Genomic DNA, 18,032 nt, shown 5'->3' with positions numbered 1-18,032 from the left:
CACTGTACCTCAGCCCCCAGATCTGGGCTTGAAATCTGCAAAGGGGGCAGAGTTAAGGACACACATACAAAGGGGCGGAGTTAATGGCGCTTTAGCATGACCGAGATCTAGACCAGATCTGGGCTGGGTGCAGGGACCCCTGGGGGAGGTTCTCTGGCCCGAGCTAGGGACGAGGGCAAACTGGCCATGCAGAACAGTCCCTTGAGATGTGTGGATTGATAAACCAAACCCTCTAGCCCTGCAAAACACACGGCCTGGAGAGTACCCACTGCCCAGTATTATCCACACCAGAGCTCTCCTAGCATTGCGATCCCTCACTCGTCTTCAGGATCCACAGCTCAGCGTTTTAACCCGGAGCCAGGAGGAAACGCTTTGACCCCGATCCTGCCATCGGGCCCCTGTTACCGCCCAGTGGCTGGACCTAACACAGGAGCCAGGCCTCAGTCTAATGTCACGGCTCAGCGCAGGCTTAATCCGTGCAGGGTGGAGACGCTTGTGGGCCCCTTTCCAATTTCAGCAGGGCAGCTGGCTCAGGCTTCTGTAGCATCTTTGCACCGGTGGGAATGACCTTGCCAGAAACGGACGGTCAGGGTGGGGCAGCCCCCATCACAGCTGGGCAAATAACCGATTTGCCAGCAACGCCGAAAAATCGGAAACAAAATTCCTGTCAAGTCTGACTGATTTTCAATGGTTTTGATTTAAAAACAACACATGAAAGGAATTTTTGAAACCAAAAAAATCATTTTGGACTGAACCAATTCCAGGGTTGAGGGTTTTATCTTCTACTGAGACAATTTGGCAAAACCCTCCAAAATCGCGTGATGATTTGGTGGCGCAGAACCTGTGTTTCCTGATCACAAAAAGTTTTGTGTGAACACGTTCACTTGTTTCTACTCCCCACCTCCTGCTCCTAGAGCCGGGTCATTTCTGGGCCCTGCCTTCTCTAACACCTGTGCAGGGCAACACATATGTGGCTATATGGATATACAGGTGCGGCCTATACAGATTTGATAGATATACAGTGCGCTCCAGTTATAAGAAACACTGTTATAAGAATCAATCAAAACCAGGGAGCAAAACCGCTGGGACAAAATCATACCTGTACTCCGCTTGCAAGAAGTGACCGCTTATAAGAATCAAATAATCAGGAGCAGATGTGATTGTTATAAAAGGAGTGCACAGTATGTAGAGAGACCTCGTGATAGAGTGTGAGATTTTTACTGTTTTCTAATTTCAACTAGGGCTGCCAAGTGATTTTAAAAAAATTAATCGTGATTAATCGTGTGATTAATCGCAATGTTAATAACAGAATACCATTTATTTAAATATTTTTGGATGTTTTCTACATTTTCAAAATATATTGATTTCAGTGACAACACAGAACACAAAGTGCACAGTGCTCACTGTATTTTTGATTACAAGTATTTGCACTGTGAAAAAACGAATAGTGTATTCCAATTCACCTAATACAAGTCCTGTTGTGCAGACTCTCTGTCATGAACGTTGAACTTACAAATGTAGAATTATGTACATAAAAAACTGCACTCAAAAATGAAACAATGTAAAATTTTAGAGCCTGCAAGTCCACTCAGTCCTACTTCTTGTTCAGCCAGTCGCTAAGAGAAACAAGTTTGTTTACATTTACGGGAGATAACACTGCCCGCTTCTTGTTTACAAGGTTACCTGAAAGTGAGAACAGGCGTTCGCATGGCACGGTTGTAGCCAGTGTCGAAAGCTATTTACGTGCCAGATGCGCTAAAGATATTTACGTGCCCCTTCATGCTTGCAGGTGACATTGTAAAGAAGAAGGCAGCAGTGTCTCCTGCAAATGTAAACAAACTTGTTTGTCTTAGCGATTGGCGAACAAGAAGTAGGACTGAGTGGACTTGTGGGCTCTAAAACTTTCAATTGTTTTATTTTTGAGTGCAGTTCTGTAACCAAAAAAAAAAACCCTACATTTGTAAGTTGCACTTTCACGACAAAGAGATCGCACTACGGTACTTGTATAAGGGGAACTGAAAAATACGATTTCTTTTGTTTATCATTTTTACTGTGCAAATATCTGTAATAAAAAATAATGTTCACTGTGATTTCAATTACAACACAGAAGACAATATATGTATGAAAACGTAGAAAAACAGCCAAAATATTTGTTAGGATAGAGATATTCAGGCCTGTCTGTAAAGGCCGATACTCTAAGAATTGAGGTGTATTCTTATCACTTGGCTAGTGATAGAGGTATAAAAGAAAGAATCAAAATCACTGTCTGCCGGTGTAAGGGCCTTCTCTTACTGTGACAGTCTGAGGCCCTGTTCTTAGGCTAAGGCCTTTGGCTAAGCAGCAGAGGCAGCCATAAGCTGGGAAGCGACCGGTCACATCCTCACATTCCAAACTAGTCACATTGAAATAAGGTGCTATTCGGCTGTTAGGCACTATCAGGACAGGATTGTATTCCTATCACCTCCTAGAAAATGTAAAAGGAAACTTAGTTTGATAGCATCCTGTCTGGCAAGAACTCACTTATCAATCGCTGGGATGTGAAATCCTCACTTCTGTATTGTCTTGTCATTATAGTTCCCACTTTGCTGTTGTTTGTCTGTATAATCTCTGTCTGGTTCTGTGATTGTTCCTGTCTGCTGTATAATTAATTTTGCTAGGTGTAAACTAATTAAGGTGGTGGGATATAATTGGTTACATAATCATGTTACAATATGTTAGGATTGGTTAGTTAAATTTCAGGAAAATGATTGGTTAAGGTATAGCTAAGCAGAACTCAAGTTTTACTATATAATCTGTAGTCAATGAGGAAGTGATGTGGGTGTGGGTGGGGGTGGGCATGGGCATGTGGGTGTGTGAGATGGGAACAGGGAATGGGGGTAAGAAAATTGGAATCATGTTTTGCTAAAGGGGGAAATGGGAACAGGGAATGGGAGTAAGGAAGTTGGAATCATGTTTGGCTCAGGGTAGGAATGGGAACAGGGAATGGGAGTAAGGAAGTTGGAATCATGTTTGGCTAAGGGCAGGAATGGGAACAGGGACACAGGTGTAAGGCTCTGTGGTGTCAGAGCTGGGAAGGAGGATACTAAGGAAGGAAACTGGAATCATGCTTGCTGGAAGTTCACCCCAATAAACATCGAATTGTTTGCACCTTTGGACTTCGGGTATTGTTGCTCTCTGTTCATGCGAGAAGGACCAGGGAAGTAAGTGGGTGAAGGAATAAGCCCCCTAACAATATTTAATACATTTCAATAGGCATTCTATCGTTTAACAGTGCGATTAAATTAATTGCAATTGATTTTTGAGTTAATCGTGTGAGTTAACTGCTATTAATCGACAGCCCTAATTTCAACAGACAATATTGATATTTATTTTTAAGTATGTTTCAGATTTTGATTGATTTAAAATTTTTACAATTGTACAAAATTATGGCCTTTAAACTAATTTAATCAATTTAAATTGTCCTAATTGCAGGAAACTATGGGGAGGGGTGTCAGCCAATACTTATTTCATGACTGCATGTGTCGCGGTTGAAAGAGTGAACACTTTACAACTCTTAAAACATGAATTGTCAACACCCCTGGTCAAAATAGCCAACTAAATACCCTAAAATCAAACACTAAGTTCTCAAGCCACAGGTTTCTTACTTGGCCCATCTGCCGATGTCAATTATTACCAGTGGAAATATGTTTTGGCGGTTGGTGTGAGTACGGTGAAATTGACGTTTACCACTAAAAACCAAATCCTCCAAGCCTGTGGACATCCTAAGTGAACGTACTAAGTGAACTACTAAGTGTTCAGTAAGAGGTGAGGCAACTGGGCCTAGAATCCGCCATAAGGAAATCGGTGCATTAGCTTAGAATAAGGGTGGATATTGGTTATTGGTTATAAGGCTGATCTCTCACTGATGCTTGGCATGGCATAAATACATGTAGGCTTGGAAGAATTCAATTTGTTTCATCGCCTGGATTCCCCTAGTTTCCTTCTCCAGACCGAAGGAGACGCTCCAAAGTGGGGCCCTTCCACCAACACTGGTTGGTCCGAAAAAATAGATTCTGTCACCCACCTTGTCTCTCTTACGGCCCGGGGCCACGCGGCTACAAGAAGACAGTCGACATTTTGTGTTTTAGTGCTAAAGCTTTATAGGGTGAGTCCAGCAGAGGCCTGCTGTGTCTGCGTCGTGCTGAAGCCTGGGATGTCTATTGAGTCAATGGGAAGCGACAGAAACAGCCCTTCCGTGGGGCTGAAGCCCCAGGGGAGTCAGGCACCAAAATGCCTTCCAGAAGCTGTGCCTTAGTGCTTCCCTCCACCCTCCGATCCATGTGCCACCCCCTTGAATGCCCCATTTACGGGGCCACCTCTAAGAATCCAGATCCAGCAAACCTCTGAATTTGGAGCCTAATTCCCAGATTCTGAGCTCAGATGGGGGTGGGGAGATAACCCAGCCTGGCCTCGTGTGTCGCCGAGGCCGTGGAGCTGCCCTGAATTCATCAGTGGCTGAACAAGAGCCGCCCTTGAAGCAAAACATCCCATCTCGAGGGCAGAATTGCCACCAATGGAGAACAGGGTTTCCACCTTTCTAATGGCTGGTAACTGGACCCCCAAAGCCCCACCCCCTGCATTGCCTCTTCCCTCGAGGCCCCGCCTTGTGCTCCGCCTCTTCCCTGAGGGCCCCGCCCCCTTCTCAGCCTCTGCCCCCAGGCCTCATCCCCGCTCCACCTCTTCTCCCCAAGGCCCCGCTCCTGCCCTGTCACTTCCCCCAAAGCCACGCCCCTGCTCCGCCTCTTCCCTCAAGGCCCCGCCCCTGCTTCACATCTTTCCCCCCCAGATCAAAGAAAACGGACATCAGGGTTGTCACATGGCGTCTGGACACACAAGCTGAAACCCAGACTGTCCGGGTGAAAACCGGATAAGTGGCATCCCTGACGGAGAACCCGCCTCAGCCCTGGGTAGATTGTTCCCAGGGTTAATTCCCCTCCCTGTTATAAATTCCCACCTTATTTCCAGTCTGAATTTGTCTAGCTTCAACTTCCCGCCCGCCGGATCTTGGCCTGCTAGATTGAAGGGCCCGCTCTCGCCAGATTTCTGTTCCCCGGGGGGGATATTTCTAGAGGGGACTGAGTCACCCCTCAACCTCCTCCGTGTGACGCTGGATAAACTGAGCGCCCGGAGTCTGACTCTGGCCTGTCTTCCAATCCTTGAGTCATTCTCCTGGCTTTTCTCTGACCCCTCCCCAAGTGATCTCTGTGCGTCGGAGACTGGGGGGCCGCGCAGCCGGATGCAGGATTCCACTGGAGGTCGCCTCTGAACGTGGGGGGTCACACAGCCGATGAAACTGGCCCCTTCTGGCCTTGGAAATCTCTTTGTCTTGTGCCTCCTCATTGCCCCTCCGCCGCCTTGCGGGATCCCTAGCTGAGAAGCCGGCGCAAGCAGCAAGCATGTGCAGCTGGCTGGCGGCCGTAGGGGGAAGTGTCAGGTGAGCCGCAGCTGGATCCTAGCGCTTAATAACAGCATATTCGCAGGTAGGCTCCGCTCTCCGGGTGGGAGGCTGCAGCTGGACGGCCGCGTAGTGGACCTCATCTGGGTCACTCTAGGGTAAAGAATAATAATGACAATGCCCGACTCTGACGGGGAGCTTTACATCAGCAGAGCTCAAAGCACGGCTGGGGAAACTGAGGCACCGGATGGGGAAGTGACTTAGCCAAGGTCACCCAACAGGCAGGTGGAAGAGCCAGGAAGAGAACCCAGGCGTCCTGTGTTTCAGGCCAGTGCTCTATCCACTAGGCAACACTGTCTCCTAAAAAACAACTCCTCCCCCCCACAATTTTAGCCTTGATGATCATTACGTCGGGCCTTCTGGAGACCCCTTATATCGACACAAAACACGTCAGCTAAGGGTGTAACCTCCATAATGGAGATACACATGGAGGATAACAGCCCTACCACTGCTGCTGGGTAATGGAGCAACTCCTTTAGCTCCACCTTGGGGGTAACAGCTCTGCTCCTCCTGCCATCGAATGGAGCAACTCCACCAGCTCACGGCAATGCTGCTACTCAGGCACCAGCAGTTGGATCAGAGCTGGCCCCCCTACAGGGGAAAGGCCCCAGGCCCCATTCCCTGTCCCAGCCGGTGGACGAGATATTGCTGCACACGCCAGCTGCCCAGGGCTTGTCCCGCTGCCCCCGGCGACACAGAGGCCCCCCAGCATGGTGCTCGCCTCTTCATGTCACCCACCAGCCCCGTCACTCAGCGTCCCGCCCACCGCTCTGCCCTCCAGCTGCTGGGCGATGCCCCCTGCCCTGCCCCGCAGCTGTGCTCACCCTGACCCAGAGCGCCCAGCCCAGCCTGGTCTTGCTGCTGCTGGGAGCTGATCTCACAGGGGGCAGAGCCGGGATAGAACCCAGGAGTCCTGGCTCCCAGCCCCCTGCCCCCGCTCTAACAACTGGACCCCACTGCCCTCCCAGAGCCAGGGATAGAGCCCAGGAGTCCTGGCTCCCAGCCCCCTGCCCCCGCTCTAACCACTAGACCCCACTGCCCTCCCAGAGCCAGGGATAGAGCCCAGGAGTCCTGGCTCCCAGCCCCCTGCCCCCGCTCTAACCACTGGACCCCCCCTTCCCTCCCGGAGCCAGGAATAGAACCCAGGAGTCCTGGCTCCCAGCCCCCTGCCCCCGCTCTAACCACTAGACCCCACTCCCCTCCCAGAGCCAGGGATAGAGCCCAGGAGTCCTGGCTCCCAGCCCCCTGCCCCCGCTCTAACCACTGGACCCCCCTCCCCTCCCGGAGCCAGGGATAGAACCCAGGAGTCCTGGCTCCCAGCCCCCTGCCCTGCTTTAACCACTGGACCCCACTGCCCTCCCAGAGCCAGGGATAGAAATCAGGAGTCCATGCTCCCAGCCCCCCTGCTCTAACCACTGGATCCCACTCTACTCCTGGAGCCGGGGACAGAACCTCGGAGACCCAGGCCGCGTATACACAGAGGAATGAGTCTCTCACCTGCGGTACTTTGCCAGTGTTCATGGGCTGGCTGTAGATGTGGGATTCCCCGGTGCTATCCGGAGAGCCCGGGCACACCTCGTTGGGCGCGCTGCCATGGAAAGAGAGAACGTTATGGGGGCTGGGGATGGCGCGAGGGCATTTGGGTGGCTAGTGTTCGGTCGGCTGCAGCGCCGTGGCTGGGGATTGGTCAGGCTGCGTCGGTCAACAGCGTACAACCCCTGTGGGTCAGTGGCTGGGGGTGGACCCCTGGGCTAAAGCACCCCAGACCAGACATGAGTCATGGATTTGGGGAATGGGAAATGGGGCCTTTCCCCTCTAGGGGACACTGGCTCCAGTCCAGCCCCGGAGTGGGGGACTGGCTTCCTCGGGAGGGAGGAGGGCAAAGAAGGGGCCTTTCCCTTCTGGAGCAGCGGTCCCCAAACTGTGGGGCACACCACCCTAGGAGGACCTGGAGGAACTTTTGGGGCAGTGCAGCCAGGCCAGCCCCCATGGGGGGCAGGGAGGGAGCACCACCCAGCCCCACTCTGCCCCAGCCACAGCTCCAGCCCTGGTCCCAAGCCCAGCTCCCGACTGCAGTTCTGACCCCACTCCCGGCAGGGGATGGGGGTGGGGACGGACAGTTTCCATTATGGGTAAGGGAGGGAGCAACAGAAAATGGTTGTGGACCCCTGTCGAGGGAATGCTGGCTCCGATCCAGCCCCTGCCCCAAACAGGGCTCATCCCTCCAGCAGGGGGCGCCAGGGACACACACAAACTGACCTACACCCCAGCAGGAGGCGTATCAAGCTCAGCCTTGGCCACGCTCTCCTAACATGTGGGCACCGCCCCACACCGAGCCCCTACACAGTAGCTCAGACCCACGCCCGGCTGTTACCTGGGGGCTGCGGGTGGGGCCAGGCGGGCTGGCTTCCCCATGCCATAGTGCTGGGTGTTCTCATAGATGCGTTCAGACATCGGGGTCTCCTCTGGGCCTGGCTGGTCCTGCAAGGCAGGGAGAAGTGAGGCCGCGAGCCACGGCTCTGGGACTGCTCGGTGATGTCTAACAACAAAGGAAAATGCACACAGACCCCCCCACCACCACCACGATAAACTACCCAGGGGATTGGAAAGACCTTCTGTCCTGCTCGGGGACGGGGATGGGAAGGGGACAAGGAGAGGAATTTTATAATCCTCTTTTATGGAGGGGTAAACTGAGGGACAGAGCTCATCTAAAGTCATGCAGTGAGTCAGCAACAGAGCTGGTGCTGGGAGCCAGCTCCCAGCATCTCATGCTCTCGCCCACTAGACCCCACTCCCCTCCCAGAGCTAGGAAAAGAACCCAGGTGTCCTGGCTTCCAGCCCCATAGATGCACTTACCGGATCGCTGCTCAGCCCCTGGCGTTTGCTCCGCCTCTTCCTACAAATAAAGGAGACCAACAGCTCAGAGGCAAAACGACATCTGCTTCGGTTCAGGAGGGGAAGGAACAGGACAAAGGATCCCACACAATAGAACCTCCTGCCTGGGCTTGACCCCTGCTCCCCTGACCACCAGCCCCGCCGTATAAGCAGGAGGCCATCCAGCCCTTCCCAGGCCCCTGCGGGGGTCAGGTATCTGTGTGGGACTCAACCACCACCATTCAATCACCTCCCCCAGACTGGGTTTCCGTGCACCCGAACTGGCTCTGCAATTCTCACTCCCGGATTGCGGGGTTCTCCGGCAAAGGCCAGGCGGGAGGAGCTGGGGATGGCCAGACGACCCGAGACGCGGATATCACCGGTTTGCAAAGCAAGCGCAAATACCTCCACGCTATGACGCCGACCAGCCCCACCAGCAGCAGCAGGACGAGCGCAACTGCAGGTCCCAGGATGTAGGCGGGAGCCTGCACAAGGGGGGTGGCTGGAAAGGAGAAAGGAGGGTTCTTGGATCAACCCTGCAGCAGATTTTCGAACCCTATTTGCTGAGGGACGGCAGCCGGGTAACAAGCCCACAGTGAGGCTGCATGGGGCTGGATTATTACACGTGGTGGCTTTGGAGTCAGCAGACCTGATGCTCAGACGCGAAGCCCTCCCGTCCCAGCGCCCCCAGCCTCCTCTGTAGGCTGTGCTGCCCAGCTGGATGACATTTCCCATGATGCTCCACTATCTCCCCTCTTGGTGATGGGAAGGGTGCCTCATAGGAATCCATAGCCAGGGTGCATCCTGGGAGATGTAGTTTCAGAGCCTTGTATCCTCATTCTCCACTATAGGCCAAGATGTCTGTCTGGACTACATCTCTCATGATGCCCCACCAGCCCCTCTCTTGGTGAGGGAAGGGCGTGCATCACAGGAATCCTACGCCAAGGTGCATCATGGGAGATATAGTCTGGCTACAGATCCTGGCCCACAGAAGGGAATGGAAGCACAAGACACTCAAACTACAACTCCCATCAGGCCATTTTCAATTGAAATATTTCGTTTTCTGACATTTCTATGAAAAGTGGATCTTTCCCACTTGGGAAAAAAAAAACCATTTCCTGGCCACCTCTACTAGAAATTTTGTTTTTTTTAAAATGAAAACCAAGATCTCACAAAATCCCATCATTCCACGTGAGTCATAGGAGTCCTTCGGTGTGGTGCATCATGGGACTTGCAGTTCCTGTGCCTCACGTTCTCAGTCTCCTCTGTCGGCCGGGCTGTCCGGCTGAACTACATCTCCTATGATGCACCGCCTGGTCCCCTCTTGGTGCAGGGAGGGGCGCTTCATTGGAATTCGTGGCTGTGATGCATCATGGGAGATGTAGTCCAGCCCCTGCCTGTTTCATTAAAGGGCTGAAGGAATCACAGACAGCCTCCCCGACACCTCCGGCAATGGCAGCGATGGGCCAAGGGAAGGATGATCCATAGAATCTAAAGGCAGAAGGACCAGCTGGGTGACACAGGCCTCAAGACTCCCCTGAATTCATTCCCGTTTGAACGAGAGCCGATCCTTTAGCAAAACATCCCAGAGTGATTTAAACATTCCCCGGGATGGAGAATCCACCACGTCCGGAGATCATTCTTTCAATGGCAAATTCTCCTCCCTGTTCAACATTTGCACCTTATTGCCAGTCTGAATTTGTCTAGCTTCAGCTTCCAGCCCCTGGATCTCTGTCTGCTCGGCCGCCAGGCCCATTATCAATGTTCTCTTCTCCGCGTAGGATCTTGTAGACGGGACTCACGTCACCCCTTCACCCTCCCTTGGTTCAGCTAAACAGACGGAGCTCCTGGAGTCTCTCACCCTAGGGCAGGTTTTCCAAGCCCTGACTCCTTCTCATGGCTCTTCTCTGACCCCTCCCCAGCTGATGACCAACTCCTGGGAGTGCGGGCCCCAGAACTGGGCACAGGATCCCAGACGTGGTTGCACCAGGGCGAGATCCAGAGGTAAAATCCCCTCTCTGCTCGATTCCAGATTGCCCTGTCCCTGCACCCCAGGATGGCGCTAGACCTGCTGGCCACCGTGGCCTGGGAGCTCCACCACGATCGCCACAATGACCCTCCCCAGCTGGGCCTACGGCACAAAGGCACAATCCCAGCCCTTCCCCCACCCCGGAGGTCTCTTTTCTCACGTCCCCGGCACTTACAGAGGACGGTGATGTTGATGGGGGGGGACGGGGACTGGCCGATCCCATTGTTGGCCTGGCAGCGATACTCCCCAGCCTGCTCCACCGTGATGTTCTTCAACACCATTTCCTGCTGGGATCCCCCCAGCTGCCGGCCGCCCCGGTACCAGGTGTAGGAGTTGGGGGCGGGGAGGCTGCTGGTGTAACTGCACGTTAGCGTCACCGATTCCCCTGCCTGCGGGCTGGTGTCCGGCGCTGCCGTAACGCGGACACCTGTGGGGGCATCTGGGGGGCGAGACGGAGACACGGCACGTGAATGGAGAGAGACAGAGTGGGGGGACCTGGCCCAGAGGGGGGAAGGGATCCAGGGCAGGGGGTGAGGGGCAGGCCTGGCCCATGTGGCTCCAGGGGGCAAGAACAGGCAGGGCGGCATGGGGATATGGGGGAGGAGTCCCCCAGAAAGGTCTGGGAGCACAGGGCAGTTGCGGGGGAGAGGGTCTGGCCCAAAGCAAGCTGGGCGCCTGGAGAAGGTGAGGGGTGGTACGGGCGTGGTCCATATGGGGCTGGGGGTCAGGGGCAGCTGGGGGCGGAGGGGGGCAGAGACTGTCCCAGAGGGGTCCGGGGACACAAGGCAGATGGAGGGGCAGGGCCTGGCACAGAGGCGGCTGGACACCCGGGAAGGTGGGAGGGGACGGGGCCGAGCTCAGTGTGGAATGGGGCTCCGGGACAGGTGGGGGGATGGGCAGTGGCCCAAAGGGGGCTGGGGCCCAGGGACAGGTGGGCAGGGGGGACACAAACTGAATTTGTCTCTGCTGGGCCCAGCCACATGAGCGATGCAGAGGAGCAGGAGGCCCAGCCCAGAGCCAGCAGCACTGGGTTGAGCAAACCCGGTTATTAGGAGGTGGGGGCGGAATATGAGGCAGGGGCAAAGCAGGGGGGATGAGATGAGGTCACACGAGGCTGCTCCAGGAGGCCGTGTGGGGAGTATTGGGGGTGCAAGGGAGGAGGCTCTCGTCAGCCCTCCTCGCTGCTTACGCTGAACTTCGACCGATTCCCTCGCAGAGAGGCTCAGATACCCCCAGCCGGGGCCGGACACCCAGACCCCGCACGCGTAGCTCCCTCCGTCGGAGACAGCTGCCTTCTCAACACGTAAATCCTGCCTGGTTTCTGGCAGCCACACGTCCCCGCGGGACCAGACGTACCCGGCGACAGGCCGCAGGGGAGCAGCCTGGCAGCGCAGGGTAAAACCGTCGCCTTCCCTTAGTGCTGCCTTCCGTGCCGGCCACGAAACCTTGACCCTGGGCACGTTGGGGGTAACTGAGGGCGAAAGTTGGGAGAGAGTTTGTCAGTGGGGCCCCAGGACTGAACAAAGGGGCAGGTCCTTCCCTGTCCAGTGCCACGGGCAAGAATATTTGGTAAAGCCAGGTGAGAGTTTTTGAGCTGGGGAAAGAACCCAGGAGTCCTGGCACCGAGTCTCCCCCACTTTAGCACACTAGACCACCCCCCTCCCTGAACTGGGGATAGAAGCCAGGAATCCTGGTTCCCGACTCCAACCAGTCGTCCCTCCTCCCTGCATGTCAGGGATAGAACCCAGGAGTCCTGGCTCCTGCCCCCCCTCCTCTAACCATGCCATGTGTAGAAGCAGACCTCACCTGTCCCCAGGGGCTGGGTTTGGTCAGAGTCACACTCATCCCTGTATCCATCCACCTGGCATCTCAGCGCCGCACCGGGGTCCAGCTGGGACGGGGATATTCGCAGCTCGGTCGCCCCAGCCCCGCCCGGGGTTTGCCCTGGGCTCCGCTGCACGCCATCTCGGTTGTACCACGAGGGGGGATGGGGGCAGGTTGCCCCCACAGAGCAGGTGAGGGAGGGTCCCGGTTGTGTTCGGCGCCCCAGGGAGGGCTGGCACAGATCGTCTGTGAGGAGAGGAGGAGTCAGGAGCCATTGAACCCTGCTGGGGCCCTGGGGCTGGCAGCGCTCCCAGGGGTCACGGCCTGGCTGCAGAGTGGGGAGCAGCCCCCAGGGTGTGGGCATGGCCCAGCCTGGGAGCTCGGCAGGCTCCGGCAATGAGGGCTCATGGCCAGGAGGGAGAGCAGCGAAAGTTCCCCTGAGATACGGGGAGCGCTGGGTCTGCCCGGAGGGGCGCAGCCGCCAGCGGGGGGCACCACACGTCGGGCCTCAGACTGGAGCCCTAAGCGGGATTGTTTTTAATTCTGTCCCGTTCCTGTTATTCAAGTGCCCTGCTATGGTTTTTGCATTTTCATCCCCCTCCCAGCCACAAAAACCTTAAATCCCGCAAATCCGACAAGAGAGACAGATCCCCCCAGGCTGCTAAACCAATCAACCACCAGACAGAAACCGGTGGGTGACGGTCTGATCTGTACCAACGGGATTCAGAGACAATTTTTACACTGAAAGAATAAAACAAATCTTGCTTGAACCAGGTAGAAACACACTTCAACTCCTGTTATCCCAGAATGGGTCTGACCTGACTTGGGCGGGTGCATTTCCCCAGGTTTGGAGCGAGGGAGATAAACATGGAGAGGAAAGAGAAGCTGAAACAAAATATTTAGCTATTTCCCCAGTCGCCGACTCTTGGTACATTTATGAGATTTAGTGTTTTCCCGCCAATTAATGCAGCCTGGTTTTTTGCCCACCCCCAACAAAGCTCATTTTACCCACTCCCGCTGTTCGGGGGGGTCCTGCAGGGTCCCAGTCCCACTATAGTCTCCACCCGAGAGCCCCTCACGCCTGCTGCGTTATGCTGGCTGCAGGGTCAGTCCCAGCGGCTCTTCAGCACAGGCCAAGCGTTAGACAGAGGGACGGGGACAAGGATCCGACAACAGCCTGAGAGTCTGACCCACAAGTCCCCGCTGCGCTAACCACTTCCCCCCCCCCTTCCCCAAGAGCTGGAGAGAGAACCCAGGAGTCCTGACTCCCAGCTCTAAGCACTTCCATTTCAGAGGAAGGCAGAAATGGTGGGTGTGTGTGTGTAGGGGCGGCTGGTTTGTATAATTTTTGGTGGTGCCGAGAACAGGTCCAAGCCCTCCCTCCCCCGGCCCCTCCCCCCTTGTAAGCCAATCTACAGTAAGTCGTCACTTAAAGTCCTCCCGGTTAACCTTGTTTTGTTGTTTCCTTGCTGATCAGTCAGAGCAGGGGTCTCCAACTTGTTTTTCCGTGGACCACTTGAGAATTCCTGAGGGTCTCGGTGGACCACTTAATGATCTTTCCAAATGTTGTTTGTATCATTAACTAACCATTGTAAAGCACTTCGGGTAAAAGTGCTATAATAAAAAAACCCTAAATAATAATGAACTTTTTTTCTTCTACACATAAAAGCACACAACTCATATTTTAATATCAGTCGTCTTAACCTTTCTAATGGGATGGATGTGCCCTCTCTCCCCCACTGCAGCAGCCCCCAAGCTGGGGCTGGGAAGGAGTGGAGGGGGGGTCTCTCCCTCTCTCCCCCACCGCAGCAGCCCCCAAGCTGGGGCTGGGAAGGAGTGGAGGGGGGGTCTCTCCCTCTCTCCCCCACTGCAGCAGCCCCTGAGCTCTGGCTGGAAAGGAGGGGGGGTCTCTCCCCTGCCACAGCAGCCACAGAGCTGAAGCTGGGAAGGAAGGGGGTCTCTCTGCAGCAGCTGCAGCCCTGGAGCCTCTTTCTCTGGCCACCGTAGCCCTGCACGTCCCAAATTCCCCCCACCCCCTCTTCTCACACCACTGCCCCCTCCTACCAACCCCCTATTCCCCCCAAGGCCACCACCTCCCCTTACGTGTGCATCTTGTCCAGGGTCCACGCACCTAATTAGCGGAGCCAGGCCTGCGCAGCTCCACTAATGAGGGGGTGGCCCCTCGTTCTCTCCTGTGCAGTCACCCAGGAGTGCACCTGAGAGGGAACTAGCCGCGGACCACCTGAATGGAGCTCGCGGACCACTGGTGGTCCACGGACCACAGTTTGAGAAGCTCCGAATTCGAGAACATGCTGGTTTAAAGTTGCCCAATGCTCCCTTGTCGGGTTGTTTGGCAGCCGCCGGCTTTGCCCACTGCCTGCAGAAAGAGCAGCCCCTTGGAGCGAACTGGTGGGGCCAGGGTGGGCCGACAGCCCCCCCATCAGCTCCCCTAAGTTCCCTGTGCACCCGCCGCCCCTCAGGCTCCCAATTGCCGGCAGTTCAGCCGTCCCTGCCCACACGGCCCTGTGCTGCCCCTGCCCTCTGCCGGGGAGCTGCTCCGGGAGCCTCCCGCTCGCTCTGCCTGTGCTAGCGGAGGGTCCCGCTGGAAAATGAAAGTGTCTGCGGGGGAAGGGCAGGCTCAGGGTCCGCCTGTCCCGGCAAGGGGGGCTGGGAGCCGCGGGGGGCGCGCTAGGACCCCGAGGCAGGAGCTGCAGGGGAGGCCGGGGGACACTCGGGGGGGCGGCAGGTGGGGGCGGGGGGAGAGACCGGGCCCCGCACGTTGCTGGAGCCGGGCCCCCGGGCTCGCGCCTGTCCGTGTCCCGGTGCTGCCCCCTGCTGGAGGGGACGAGCCCTGCTCGGGGTGTCCGCGCTGGCGTGTGGGGCCCTCGCTGCGGTTCTCCTCGGGCCCTGCCTGGACCCGGGGGTGCTGGACGGAACCTGGTTACCGGAGACACGGAGCCGCTGTCCTGGCTCACTCGTCCAGCTGTCCGTCCTGCCATCGCCCGCTGCATGGAAGCGGAAGCGGTAGGTGCCCTGATCGCTGGGGCGCAGCCCCGACACCCGCAGGGAGCAGTCGTGCTGCAGGTCCCCCAGATAGCGGGCGCGCCCCTTGAAGTCCGTGTGGACAGGAGCCTCGTCCGAGTGATAGACGGTTTGATCCTTCTCCCGTGTCCAGCTCACGGCCCAGACCGTCCACCCCGCGGGGTAGGTGAAGGAGCAGGGGATGGTCACACACGAGCCGGTCCCTCCAGCCAGGGGCCCTGGTGCGAGTCTCACGCCCCACTCCTGGGCGTAGGCGCCTGCCGGGGACAGGAATCGGGGATCAGGCCGGCGCCCAGCCCCAGCGAGTTGGGGAACCCGCCCGCACGGATCCCGCCGGGAGAACCCAGCATCAGCTCAGCCCCCCAAACCAGGGGCTGTAAAACACAGTCGGGGATGTTGTGTTGTGGGGCTGCCTGAGCCCCCCGCCCACTCCTGGCTTGGGGGTGACAGAGAGCCCGGCCAGCGCTCCCCTGTGAATTGGGGAAGGAGAGTTTGGAGGTGCCCCCCAGCCCAACATCAGCCCATCCCCTGCCCAGCAATTAATCACACCAGGCCCCCAAATCACGCCTGTCCCCCCGAGTTCTCCCATCAGTCCAGGCTGACCCCCTCCCCACATCTGCCCAGCCCCGCTTCTGTTTAGTCCGTTCTCTGCATCCCATTAGTTCACCCCTGCTCAGTTCAGTCCCCCTAAAACCCTGCTCAGTTCACTTTCCCTGGCCACCCCCTTCAGTCCAGCCACCCTCAGTTCACCTCCCCATCCCCCCTCAATTCAGGTCCCCATATTGCCCCTCAGTGCTCCCCTCATCCCCGCTCAGTTCGGCCCCCCACGCCCACCCCCAACCGCCCATACCTGGTGTCTGGCCCTTGGGCCAGAGGCCCTGAGGGCAGGACAAGCCCCACTGGTGAGGGGTCAGCTTAGGGTTGCCAACTTTGGTTCAAGGCCAGACGCCCCCTAGGCTTGAACTGGAGCCGCTGGTGCGAGTGGCTGGGACTTCCCTGCGATGGAACCCGATTCTGAGCACCCTCCCGTCAGTGTAGACGCAATCCCAGGGCTGGGGAAACGGTCCCCACCGGTCCCCTGGCTGGCAGCGCGTGGCGTCTGTGTGAATTACTCACCGCTCAGGAGGCAAAAGGCAGGGACCAGCACCAAGGCCATCTCCATCCAGGGCAGAGCGCTCAGCCGGCCTGGGAGGGGAAAGGGGCTGGGAATGATTCACCTGCAGCATTTCTGGGTGACAGCTCGTCTGCACCGGGCGACGGCGTCCGGCCGCGGGATCAGCTGCCTCACCAGGTATTTTACACCTAGAGCCCTTTGTAAAAGAACTTCCTAACCAGAAGGGAATAAAGCCCAGAGATTGGCCCGGCGGAGCAAGGACTGGTTACATTTCTCTCCCTATGTGCCTAGCGGGCCATGTGTGCTGGGCTTATGGCCTCAGGGGTGAAATGCAGCCACCTCTGGGGAGGGGCGAGTGGCTGTTTGGCAGCTCACAGCAACGCAGAGGGCATTTTTAGGGCAGGACTGGAGGACGGTTCCGAAATGGAGCCGACATGTGCAGGGAGAGTCAGAGAGGTGGAATAGAACAAAGCACTTTGGGGTGTGGCAGGGACCCCAGGGGGACATTCTGACCCCTTGGGATAGAGCCATGTTGGGAAAGGGTATCACAGGCACAAGGGGGCAGGGTCGGGGTTCAGTGTTTCAGCGGGGAACAGCAAAGCCCCAGATACAGAGATCAGCCCTGACTGCGAGGGGAGAGCCCCCTACACAGCCCCCCGGCCCGTCCTGCAGCTCCACACCCCCTAGCGCTTTCTTTGCTGCTTCGTCTCCGATAGCTGGATTGTTTATCGGGGCCCATCTGTGTGTGTATCTGTGACCCCAGCCTGGGCAGAGCCACTATCTGATGTTACCCAACCGCTCCGAGAACGTTCCCTCTGGGTCACGGTGCAACTGGCCAGCAAGGGTCTGAGGGCCCGGGTGTGCCTGAAAATAAATTTCCCTTTTCAGAGTTGGAACTAGAACCCAGGAGTCCTGGTTCCCAGCTTCCCCTCCTTTAACCCACTAGCCCCCACCCTGCTCCCAGAGCTGAGATAGAACCCAGGAGTCCTGGTTCCCAGGCCCCAGTTCTGTCCCAAACATGATGCTCCCTCTCTGAACAGTTGATCAGTCTAGCATGGGCTCCCCCAAAAGATCTCAAACACCTTCAGTGATACCTTCACGAACAGTCAAATGCAGCCTGCTCTGGGGTAGCGCACGACAGGTGTTTAACAGCGCCGGGTAATGTTGCCCAGTCGTGTTCAGTCCCCATATCTTACACCGTGAGCGCGTCGGGCAGAGACTGGCTCTCACACTGTGCTTGGGAAGCCCCCAGTGTATTTTCATTGCCACCCCCAGTGACAGTGTGGCCCAGTGGCTGGAGCACACCAGTGGGACACAGAGCCCCAGGTTCTTCTCCTAGATCTGTCATGGACCCACCATACAATAGCGGGCCAGTCACTGCTCCTCCCTGTGCCTCAGTTTTCTCTCTCACCTATTGTCTATTTTAATTGTAATTTCTTTGGGGCAGGGACTGTCTCTCGCTGCCTCACCAGGCCCCGATCTCAGCTGCGGCCCCTCCCATAAGAAACTCTCACCATTTAATCTCCTTTTAGGCATTTAGAGATTCGAAGAAACATTCTCCCCAACTCTGGCTTTTTGCCCCCAAACAAGGAAAAGCGTCTCCTACCTGGGCTCTGGGCCTGGGTTAGTGGCTGGGTCTCCAGTCTGATCCCACC

General features: G+C 56.4%; 1 protein-coding gene across 2 annotated transcripts; it reads right to left on the bottom strand.

Annotated features, from left to right (window-relative positions):
• Positions 1-4,815: 4,815 nt before the first annotated feature.
• Positions 4,816-13,383, bottom strand: LOC140902950 (kin of IRRE-like protein 2). 2 transcript variants are annotated; one of them, XM_073323534.2, is made up of 8 exons: positions 12,204-13,383; positions 11,587-11,868; positions 10,573-10,836; positions 8,774-8,870; positions 8,351-8,390; positions 7,869-7,975; positions 6,992-7,082; positions 4,816-5,587 (listed from the first exon to the last, which is right to left on the bottom strand). In XM_073323534.2, exons 1-8 carry the CDS (start codon positions 12,583-12,585, stop codon positions 5,492-5,494), a joined length of 1,359 nt encoding a protein of 452 aa, XP_073179635.2. In that variant the 5' UTR covers positions 12,586-13,383; the 3' UTR covers positions 4,816-5,491. The 2 variants fall into 2 exon arrangements, 1 of the variants encoding a protein (XP_073179635.2); XR_013635004.1 differs by lacking the exon at positions 7,869-7,975 and having other exon boundaries at positions 5,505-5,587.
• Between the last annotated feature and the right edge of the window lie 4,649 nt (positions 13,384-18,032).

This window comes from Lepidochelys kempii, chromosome 24 (assembly GCF_965140285.1).
Source record: "Lepidochelys kempii isolate rLepKem1 chromosome 24, rLepKem1.hap1, whole genome shotgun sequence".
Lineage (NCBI taxonomy): Eukaryota > Metazoa > Chordata > Testudines > Cheloniidae > Lepidochelys > Lepidochelys kempii.
The sequence above is the reverse complement of the archived record's forward strand: the minus strand, read 5'-3'. Positions and strand labels throughout refer to the sequence as shown.

Coding starts and splice junctions, on each gene's coding strand:
- LOC140902950 (XM_073323534.2), bottom strand. CDS start 12,585: ATGCCCACACCCTGGGGGCTGCTCCCCACTCTGCAGCCAGGCCGTGAC. Junction 10,837..11,586: donor GGAATCGGTCGAAGTTCAGC/GTAAGCAGCGAG, acceptor CTCGCCCCCCAG/ATGCCCCCACAGGTGTCCGC. Junction 7,976..8,350: donor AGGGGCTGAGCAGCGATCCG/GTAAGTGCATCT, acceptor CCTGCCTTGCAG/GACCAGCCAGGCCCAGAGGA.